The sequence below is a fragment of the Oncorhynchus tshawytscha genome, linkage group LG24 (assembly GCF_018296145.1).
Source record: "Oncorhynchus tshawytscha isolate Ot180627B linkage group LG24, Otsh_v2.0, whole genome shotgun sequence".
Taxonomy (NCBI): domain Eukaryota; kingdom Metazoa; phylum Chordata; class Actinopteri; order Salmoniformes; family Salmonidae; genus Oncorhynchus; species Oncorhynchus tshawytscha.
The window spans coordinates 14622138-14634144 of NC_056452.1; the positions used below are offsets into that span (position 1 = coordinate 14622138).

The window sequence follows — 12007 nt, forward strand, 5'->3', positions numbered from 1 at the left end:
GAAATAATTCATTGAAGCGACTTTGTGAGAATATGTTATGCAGCTTGGTCTACTGTACAATGGAAGTTCAGAAAAAAAACCTGTCTGCCTGGGAAACTTACTAACAATGAGTCTTTCATTTGCTTCTGTTCTATAACCATTCCAGCAGAAGCCTTCATGACCTCGGATCTAGATAACACAGCATTCCACCAGGAACCATAGTAGGCACGTGAAAGAGTTTATACAGTATACAACGTCTTTGTGTGTGTGTGCTTGTGTGCACGTGCGTGAGAGAGAGAGAGAGAGAGAGAGAGAGAGAGAGAGAGAGAGAGCGATAGAGTTGTAAAGTTTTATGATGTGACATGTAGGCCACCTGTTGGATGGTCTGTAGCACTACAGTGATGTGCTCTAATCTCAAAACTGACATACATTTCCTGTAGGTTGTCTCTGATCAGGTCTTGCTGGCTGTATTCCATGGGACAGGGCCCAATCTGTGGCCAAAGACAAACTCAAGTGGCAGAAGATTGTTGTGTCCTTATGTCCCACTCGGGATGAGGAGGACTACGTATGTAGGTAACCTCGAGGCCTACTTCTTGTCATTATGGCCAAATATATATTCACTGCTTTTCACCCCAGTAACGCATGTGGAGGCATTCTATTGCAAAATTAAAGTGATACACCAGAGAGTCAAGGTTACCCAATGCATTCTTCTTTGGTGACGAGTTTCTTAGAATTAAAGAAGCTATATAAAGTAATGAATTATCCCTCTTACAGTTGTGTTTCCAGCCAGGTCGCAATTGTTATACATTTGTTTGTTTATAACAGTGTACATATACTGTTGAACCTTCCACATACACACCACAAGGGGGTAGTATAACCTCATACATTAGCAGGCAGGGTTCAATGTGTTGTGTTTAGAATGCAATAGAATACTCCACTTGGAGGAATTCATTACATATGTGACATCGACAGGAGTATGAATGCACAGAGGTGGATAGTGTCACTACAGTCATAAAAATATGTACAGTACCAGTAAAAAGCTTGGACACACCTACTTGTTAAATACTTTCTCTTTATTTTTACTATTTTACACGTTGTAGAATACTAGTTAAGACATCCAAACTATGAAATAACACATATGGAATCATGTACTAACCAAAAAAGTGTTGAACAAATCAAAATATATTTTATATTTGAGAATCTTCAAAGTAGCCACCCTTTTCCTTGATAACAGCTTTGCACACTATTGGCATTCGCTCAACCAGCTTCATGAACGGAATGCATTTCAATTAACAGGTGTGCCTTCTTAAAAGCTCATTTGTGGAATTTCGTTCCTTCTTAATGCGTTTGAGCCAATCAATTGTGTTGTGACAAGGTAGGGGGGGTAATAAGAGCACCGCCTCCCAGCTGCCCACTGCACTGAGGCTAGGAAACACTGTCACCACCGATAAATCTGCGATAATTGAGAATTTCTATAAGCATTTTTCTATGTCTGCCCATGCTTTCCACCTGGCTACCGCTACCCCGGTCACCAGCCCTGCACCCCACACAGCAACTTTCCCAAGCCTCCCCCATTTCTCCTTCACCCAAATCCAGATAGCCGATGTTCTGAAAGAGCTGCAAAATCTAGACCCATACAAATCAGCCGGGCTAGACAATCTGGTCTCTCTCTTTCTAAAATGATCTGCTGCAATTGTTGCAACCCCTATTACTAGCCCTTTCAACCTCTCTTTTGTGTCTTCTGAGATCCCCAAAGATTGGAAAGCTGCCGCGGTCATCCCCCTCTTCAAAGGGGGACACACTCTAGACTCAAACTGTTACAGACCTACATCTATCCTACCCTGCCTTTCTAATGTTTTCGAAAGCCAAATTAACAAACAGATCACCGACCATTTCGAATCCCACCGTACCTTCTCCGCTATGCAGTTTCCGAGCTGGTTATGGGTGCACCTCAAGCCACTCTCTAGGTCCTAAACGATATCATAACCTCCATCAATAAGAGACAATACTGTGAACCTGTATTCATCAACCTGGCCAAGGTTTTCGACTCTGTCAATCACCACATTCTTATCGGCGAACTCAACAGCCTTGGCTTCTCAAATGACTGCCTCACCTGGTTCACCAACTACTTCTCAGACAGAGTTCAGTGTGTCAAATCGGAGGGCCTGTTGTCCGGACCTCTGACAGTCTCTATGGGGGTGTCACAGGGTTAAATTCTCGGGCCGACTCTCTTCTCTGTATACATCAATGATGTCGCTCTTGCTGCTGGTGATTCTCTAATCCACCTCTACGCAGACGACACCATTCTGTATACTTCTGGCCCTTTTTTGGACACTGTGTTAACTAACCTCCGGGCGAGCTTCAATGCCATACAACTTTCCTTCCGTGGCCTCCAACTGCTCTTAAATGCAAGTAAAACTATGCATGCTCTTTCCACCGATCGCTGCACACACCTGCCCGCCCATCCAGCATCACTACTCTGGACAGTTCTGATTTTATAATATGTGGACAACTACAAATACCTAGGTGTCTGGTTAGATTGTAAACTCTCCTTCCAGACTCACATTAAGCATCTCCAATCCTAAATTCAATCTAGAATCGGCTTCCTATTTTGCAACAAAGCATCCTTCACTCATGCTGCCAAACATACCCTCGTAAAACTGACTATCCTACCGATCCTTGATCCTTGATTCGGAGATGTAATTTACAAAATAGCCTCCAACACTCTACTCAGCAAATTGGATGCAGTCTATCACAATGCCATCCGTTTTGTCACCAAAGTCCCATATACTACCCACCATTGCGACCTGTATGCTTTCGTTGGCTGGCCCTCGCTTCATATTTGTCGCTAAAACCACTGGCTCCAGGTCATCTATAAGTCTTTGCTAGGTAAAGCCCTGCCTTATCTCAGCTCACTGGTCACCATAGCAGCACCCACCCATAGCACGCGCTCCAGCAGGTATATTTCACTGGTCACCCCCAAAGCCAATTCCTCCTTTGGCCGCCTTTCCTTCCAGTTCTCTGCTGCCAATGACTGGAACAAATTGCAATAATCACTGAAGCTGGAGACTCATATCTCCCTTTCTAACTTTAACACCAGCTGTCAGAGCAGCTCACAGATCACTGCACCTGTACATAGCCCATCCAACTACCTCATCCCCATACTGTTATTTATTTTTTTGCTCCTTTGCACCCCAGTATCCCTACTTGCACATTCATCTTCTGCACATCTATCACTCCAGTGTTTAATTGCAAAATTGTAATTATTTCGCCACTATGGCCTATTGCCTTACCTCCCTTATCTAACCTCATTTGCACACACTGTATATATAATTTTATATTGTGTTATTGACTGTATGTTTGTTTATTCCATGTGTAACTCTGTGTTGTTGTTTGTGTCGCACTGCTTTGCTTTATCTTGGCCAAGATGCAGTTGTAAATGAGAACTTGTTCTCAACTGGCCTACCTGGTTAAATAAAGGTGAAATAAAAAAATAAAAAATACAGAAGATAGCCCAATTTGGTAAAAGACCAAGTCCATATTATGGCAAGAACAGCTGAAATAAGGAAAGAGAAATGACAGTCCATCATTACTTTAAGACATGATGGTCAGTCAATCCGGAAAATGTCAAGAACTTTGAAAGTGTCTTCAAGTGCAGTTGCAAAAACCATCAATGGCTATGATGAAACTGGCTCTCATGAGGACTGCCTCAGGAAAGGAAGACCCAGAGTTACCTCTGCTGCAGAGGATAAGTTCATTAGAGTTAACTGCATGGAGGAGGAAGTGTGATGGTGTGGGGGTGCTCTGCTGGTGACAATGTCAGTGATTTATTTAGAATTCAAGGCACACTTAACCAACATGGCTACCACAGCATTCTGCAGCGATACACCACTCCATCTGGATGGTGCTTAGTATGACTGTCATTTGTTTTTTTAACAGGACAATGTCCCAAAACACACCTCCAGGCTGTGTAAGGGCTATTTGACCAAGGAAAGTGATGGAGTGCTGCATCAGATGACCTGGCCTCCACAATCACCCAACATCAACCCAATTGAGATGGTTTGGGATGAGTTGGACCGCAGAGTGAAGGAAAAGCAGCCAACAAGTGCTCAGCATATGTAGGAACTCCTTCAAGACTGTTGGAAAAGCATTCCTCATGAAGCTGGTTGAGAGAATGCCAAGAATGTGCAAAGCTGTCGTCAAGGCAAAGGGTGGCTACTTTCATGAATCTCAAATATGAAATACATTTTGATTTGTTTAACACTTTTTTGGTTACTTGGTTATTTCATAGTTTTGATGTCTTCACTATTATTTTACAATGTAGAAAATAGTACAAATAAACAAAAACCCTTGAATGAGTAGGTGTGTCCAAACTTTTGACTGGTACCATATATATGAGCACCTTTCTCCACAATCATTCAACCATACACTAGGGAGCAGTGTTGCCCATGCTTTCAACAAGACATTTTTTTTAGTGTTTTTTGTTTTAAAAAAAATAATGGCATAGAATATCATGGAAGGTTTTTAAAATGACTAGAACCTTAATTAAGATAGTCTAAAGCCTGGATGATGATAATATCACAAAAAAAACTACAGAACCTGGATGTAATGTTACTTCATGCATCTACCTCACATCATTTTTGAGCCCGAATCAATGAGCACTCCTTTAACAGAATGACAATAACAGTAACAGTTTGTTGTTTTTGGAGATTTACATAGATTTTGGAACACGCGCACACACACACACACACACAGGCACGCACGCATGCACACACACACAAACACACACACACACACACACAACAAAATAATTTCCCCAAAGACATCAATGGAATGGTTTCCTTATCCGTTTGATCTCTTCTCATTTTGAATGAGAATGGATAGGCTAGGGGCACCGTTTGCCCCCCTTTGAATAAGTAAATACGTTGTCTTAATTCTGTATCTTAGCTCTTCTTGAGAACAAGGACAAGTAAATGAGACAGACGTTCTGGCTACAGTGGGATACGTAGTAGGCCACAAGAGTGCCAGTACTCTTTGAGCTCCATTTCAAACAAAGCACAGGATCATGCAAAGCCATGCAAATTTTGTTTATAGCTTTTTTGCTATGCTTTGGAGTGATGTTGTCAACAGCTAAATAACTCTAACTTGCCTCAAAAAGCTAGACCTGACTCGCCATAAGGCATGCGTGTTTAGGCACTTTTGGCCAAGTGTAGGTTTTTAATACTGAGCGCAACTATTTCGCCTTGAGGCCAAGAGGGAGAAAAAAAAAATATTGACTGGAGCCAATGAAAACGCAGTATCCATCCCAGCGCTCTATAATTCATTTTCACCGGGGGGGAGCGCTGCCACAACGGAGTTACTACAGCTAGGAGAGTTTGAGGACTTGCTCTCCAAGGACTTGCGTTTAGGACGCGCTACTGACTATATCTCTTCATTGCGATTTATTTTAACACTACTGAACAAACGTTCTGTATTTACGAATTATCGTGGACTTTCTTGTCTACCCATGATGAGTGGACAGATTTATGAAAAGAAGATAGCGAGCATTTTGACCGATCTCCCCGGATCTATGAGTTGCCATCCGAGCTCCAAGGACTCTCCGACTCTTCCCGAGTCCTCAGTCACGGACATGGGTTACTACAGTGGACAAACGGCTCACAGCCATCACGAATATTATCAGTGTCAAACATACGGGCAACAAATGAATGCATACCATCACCAATTCAATCTGAATGGAATGGGTGGTGCTGGAGTTTATCCCACCAAGTCTGAATACCCTTACACAAATGCCTACAGACAATTTGGACATTACAACAGAGATCATCTGCAGGCTTCACCTCAAAGCTCAGGTAAATACTGAAAAATATTTGAATTATTTCTGTGTTATATTTTGCCTCATTTCGGAGTTTAACAACTGAATCGTTTCCGTGTTTGCGTAAATAGAGAGAGGAAGAGAGAGACGGATAGGCTACATACATACTGTGTAAAAAAACATTCAGGTAGTCTCTTGGGTAGTTTTATGTGGTATAGGTCTGCTCTATCTAGAAGGAAATAGCAGAGATAGCGAAAACAATTCAAGGGCGTCCTGCTCTGTCATAGTCATATTTGGGTTTCAGACATATAATTCATTTCAACTGTTAAAATCAGATTTTGTATAGGTGGGATTTATTACAAGTTACTATAGAGTAAAACACAATACTGAAGTTGAAACCAAGCTGCTAATTGATAGCCTTTGATGAAGAATATAGCCAGTTATTAACAGCTAGTCATAAACCATTATGGTTAGTAATTGCAGTGATAGCAACTGTATGTGAATCACTTGCCAGATATTTTGGGATATTATATAAAATATTGACCGACTATTGAGGTTATTATAGCAGGTTGAGCATGACCGAGACTTTTTCCATTTTAGCATTGCAACATGGAAATATTGCTATTGCTACTTCAACTAGCATATACCAATGTAATAATGATAATAGTAATAATATCTTATTACACGTATAACATGCCATTTCTATTGATTATAACTTATTATTATTATTATTATTACATTGTTTTGGCAGTGTTAAATGTTTTTCATAAACTGATACTGAGAACTAATGATACAATTTTTGCTTCTTTCTTTATAGTGAAAGAAGAACCCGAGCCTGAAGTTCGTATGGTGAATGGAAAACCCAAAAAAATCCGCAAGCCGAGAACGATTTACTCCAGCTACCAACTAGCAGCGTTGCAGAGACGTTTTCAGAAAGCGCAGTATCTCGCCCTCCCGGAGAGAGCCGAACTTGCGGCTCAACTCGGTCTGACACAAACACAGGTAAATATCAAATGATTCATAGGAAGCCTACGCTATTGTTTCAATGTATTGTAAAAAAATATATAAGAAAAAAAGCATAGTTTATTAAAATATTGCATTTGAATATTGACAACTACAACAAAGGCTCACACAAAAAACGTTTTGGTTGTATGTTCTTGAGCCAGGTATCCTTATAACGTAGACCTGGAGGCCTACCTTTATCAAAATTACGATGTTCATTGTTTGAACATGACTTTTAGACTAATAACATTCATCTCCTTCCTAACAGGTCAAGATTTGGTTCCAAAACCGGAGGTCCAAATTCAAGAAGCTTTACAAGAACGGCGAGATTCCCCTTGACCACAGTCCAAATGCCAGCGATTCCATGGCGTGCAACTCCCCGTCATCGCCGACGGTCTGGGACAATAACTCTCTCACCACACCCGCCAGCAGGCCCCAAGTCCCGCAGCCGCCCCTCAGCTCGTCGCCCCCCTACCTGGAGGATTATAACAACCACTGGTACCAACAGGGATCGCATCTACAGCACCCCGGCGCAGTGCATCACCCAGTACCACAGCAAAGCGTTGGGGCTGTTTATTAACAAAGACTAAACATAGAGTTTTAATACGAGGCCCTTCCACATCAACTGAACTTACCAGAGCTCTAAAAAAGTATAAACTGGCGCTGGCTTGTTTTGGACGTAGACCTGACAAAAGTGAAAGTAGGTATTTCCCTGAAAAGCGGGGTAAACCATTTTTACTGTAGGCTAGCTTACCTAACACGGGAAGAGTAATGGCAAAACTGTTCAGTTGATCCATATTAAATCGTGGATATGGGTTTGCAGAGCATGCGTCAGAAACTCAGGTCATAATTTATATCGATTTGTACAAAATGTCGAAGGCTGTACATAGGTGTTAATAGAAAGCAGAACCACTAAGATCATATTTGTTTGGAGTGGAAATACCGCACTGTGGTGCTGCGAACCTTTTTATATTAATTTTGTAATTAGTATGTTATTATTGCCTTTCTGTCAAAACGAATAAAGATATCGATTGAATATTGTGTTTTTAACTTATGTTTTAACTCACTTGAATCACTTATAAATAAATACATTATGTTTCTTCTGTATTTCGCTGGTCCAGTCGGGAAATAAGTAACAGACACAAAATAGAAAAACATGGCAGCTTATCTGCTTATCTGAGATTTGTTCATATATATCGTAAATGTTTCATTTATATAATTGTTTTCTTCATTGCTGAATGTTGCCCCAAATATTTTATGGCCAACATCCGGAAAGAGTTAAATCTGTCGGTGTGACAGCTTGCCTGCCTCCCTGAAGCTTGATGCAGTCAGTATAGGTCCAGGTTTGGTTTTTAGTCTTCGTGCAAAGAGGTTGTAGGAGGCGAAAGGCAAGCAGACATGATGGAGTCGCTTGATTGTACTAGTGTTACTTTTGCCAGATAACAGGGAAGAATACAGCCGACAGGGGGGGGTTGCCTCAGGGATACACACACAAACACCGACACACTCATAAACCCAAAACAAGAGCATCAGAGGATAGAAAATGCGGCATATTTTTTACCCATTATTTGCTGGAGTAATTCTGGAAAGCATTAGTTGTGTTATCTCTAGATTCAGTCAAGAGCTGTTGAACACATTTTGAGGACGACTGTATACTTCATTGTACATTTAAGGCATGTGTGTGTGTGCGTGTGTGCGTGCGTGTGCGTGCGTGTTTGCATTGCGTCCGTGTGTGCACAGACCTATAGGAAATTAAACCAATTACATCTTGAATTATTACATTTTGAGAAAAAAAGATGAGGACTTGATTATCTCATAAGCAAAATTCAACATCAATCATCACATTTCTTAAATAAAACTGTCACCAATGTAATATATTGGCAAGATGTCAGAGGTGTCAGAGGTATTTCATAACATAACTTGTGCAATATATAACATATCGTCTTTTACATAATACGAATTTGACTTCATATCACAAACTACAATAATTGATGTCTCTATTTCATTTTTTTAAAATTCGCATGCCCTTAACACTGACCACATTGCCTCAAGATTATGAAGTATCTTGCTAAAATCATACGATATACAAACCGCGCATGGGCGGCATTGCGCCCAAAAATTATTTACGAGTACAGCAAATTCACTCTGTGGAATCTGAAGGACATAATATGTTGACTATTCGGATATTATGGTAAATTTAAATTAATGATGTATTTTATGTAACCTAAATCTAAGCCAGCGCAATAATTTCAGCAGTAAGTGTTGACAATGGCAGCATATTGCATATGTCAAGACTTGCTTGAACTGTGTTCAAAATAGAGCGATTATTAACAGGTTTTTGAACGTTGCTTTCTTCAATCAGATTCAGAAGACAATTGCTTTACAAAGTACAGTGTTTTTACTTATCTGCCATGCTATGCTTTGCTCACATTAGGACCGATGTTTTTTTTTCCATTGGGAAGCTCCGTTTCTCCATTCTCATGGGTAGGCTACAGTAATCGGCTTGAGTGATACTTTCCTTGCGCTTAACCCCAACGTTTTGTCGTTTTGAGATGTATAACAATGTTATGTTCATTGTATAGGAACCTACTGAATTTGTATGTGATATTGAATGTTCAGACAAAGCTATTTAACTTGGGAGAGATTTGATAATTCTGTAAGCTTAGAATAAATAAAATATATTTATTTAACTGTTGCATGTTGGGTCCCCGATACAGTTGTTTACACAAAACAATTGTTTGAAATTTGTAATAAGAATAAATGCCATCATTTAAATACAGAAATTCAATTGATTTCACTATGCAACATAACACACTTGAGAAACTATTCACTTTCAAAATCAATTAAGCCACATATAGCACTTTAGTCATTACCATCCAATTTCAAGTCATATAGGATCACTGACTATATTTGCTTGTAATTACCGTAACATGAATTTACTTTAGGTTATTACTGTAAGTCTCATGATCCAAAATGGCTGACATGATACACACTATATATATATATATACACACATGACCTTCCCTCTGTGCCTCCCTCACCATGTGTGGCCCATGGACACACTATTTGCTTATATGTCGTCAGGGGATCTATTTCTGCTGAAGACAAATGCACCGGGTGGCTTCTGGCTCTGGGCTGGTGTGTGTGGGCCGAAGCTTTCACAAAGGTGTCTATATAATTTCAAAACTTGAGCAAGTATAAGTGCCCTGGCTGCTGGTGAACTGTTGAACTTGAATGTGACACCGCATGGCAACACATCAGAACAGCCATCATTAGGAATTGTGCCAAGGATCCTGAGCTCTTCTCCTCCCCTAGCACAGTAACAGTCAACAGCACAGTGTCACAGAGGTCTCTGTGGTTCCAGGGAATGGGTTGAACTAGGGGTTGACATGTAGTCAGGATGGCAAATGTAGCCATGGAAAGACTGTTTGCAGCTGCCCACACGTATTCAAATCCTGATATCTCCCCCTTGCATTGGAATCACTCAACGGCACAATTTTGCTGAAAATGTAAATGAAATGAGAAAGCCATTCTTGACAGCTGCGGACTCCTGAACCCCAGTTGACCTCAGGGCTATGGAAGGTGGTGATACCAAAGCCAGTTAGATCGTGATTATTGGTGGATTTGATAAACCGTGATTGTGGCATTTATTTGGGAGGCTGCCAGCACAGACATTGATGGGAGTTTCATCATATTTTTTACTTTTTGTTATGTGCAAAGGTTGATGTTTGTCTCTCTCTCTCTCTGTGTGTGTGTGTGTGTGTGTGTGTGTGTGTGTGTGTGTGTGTGTGTGTGTGTGTGTGTGTGTGTGTGTGTGTGTGTGTGTGTGTGTGTGTGTGTGTGTGTGTGTGTGTGTGTGTGTGTGTGTGTGTGTGTGTGTGTGTGTGTGTGTGTGTGTGTGTGTGTGTGTGTGTGTGTGTGTGTGTATTTGTGTGTGTGCGTGTGTGTGTATTTGTGTGTGTGCGTGTGTGTGTGCGTGTGTGTGTGTGTTTGTGAAATTATTTTGATTCAACCAGTTTGTGACCAATGGGATGGATGTGTGTGTCGCGCGCGTGTGTGTCATAAATCTAATCCCTCCAAAGTGTAGCATTGTGCCCAGGAGTCAACCATTCCCTCAAATGAAACCAAACCTGGTCATTCTCTCCAAACGGGAAGCTGCACACAATTACACTAGATGTCAGATCACTCAAGTTAATAACAATAATCACCATAAAGCAGCTTTGCTATTCAGCTGCCGCCGAAGCAACTGGGATTGACTGTAATAACATCCCCATTTTCCTTCTCATTGCTATCCTGCAATTAAAATCCACCAGACACACTGTAAACCCCAAGGCATTTTTAACTCAAATACTTGTAGTAAGTTGAACTCAAAGTCAATGGAATGTCATTGTTACTTCAAAAAAAATGGTGGTAAAGGACTCAAAACTAAATGAGAAGTCACATCAACTCTCACAAATTTACTTTTTTCCCAGCTTGCTCTACTGCAGGTAGATTTGTTTTTAATATGTTGTTTTTAATATCTTGGTTTTTCATGTACATTGAGTGATTGATTGATTAATCTTATGCTACTGAAAGATAAATAACAACACTAACATAATCATTTACTTTGATGTTTTGTATCCGTTACTGAAATGTTTTTTTTCCAGTTTAAATGGTTTAGGTAGTTTCTTCACACTGTTCCTAATCCTGGCAACCATTATGATTGCAGGTTGCAGGTGAATAGAAATTCCAAATGTTGGATATCCTAACTGGCTGGATTCTAAAAGGAATTACACATAACTTTGCAAACCAGCAGAATGTGACTTGCAGTTCTGGTTAGAGAATTTGTGTATATTTCCCAGGTTTTCCAGAAATCCTGGTTGGAAGATTCCTGGAAATCCTTCAACCAGAATGTTTTTTAAAATCTAGGAATTTGGGGAAAGTTACCAGAAATTTGCTAGGCCTCAAAATAAGGCCTTAAGAGATATGTATTGTCAATACAGAGTTGAATTATAATGATAAGATTTGCTTAGGAACTCACTTGATGAAGGCCACAGGACTGAAAGTTAATGAATTCAACAATCACGTACTGCATGTCTCTGTCACTAACACAAGCAGTCATGGCTGATAACTTCACAATTCACTCAAAAATGCAAGGCACACTGGGAAATTATATTGGGGGCGTGGCTTGGTGGGGGGGCGTTACTTAACATGTTCAAGCTGATACAAGTCAAA

The 12007-nt window shown here is 40.5% G+C and overlaps 1 protein-coding gene across 1 annotated transcript; it reads left to right on the plus strand.

Annotated features, from left to right (window-relative positions):
• Positions 1–5310: 5310 nt before the first annotated feature.
• On the plus strand, positions 5311–7829 carry LOC112223645 (homeobox protein Dlx3b). Its single transcript, XM_024386736.2, has 3 exons — positions 5311–5828; positions 6609–6793; positions 7062–7829. Exons 1-3 carry the CDS (start codon positions 5486–5488, stop codon positions 7371–7373), a joined length of 840 nt encoding a protein of 279 aa, XP_024242504.1. The 5' UTR covers positions 5311–5485; the 3' UTR covers positions 7374–7829.
• Positions 7830–12007: the final 4178 nt, after the last annotated feature.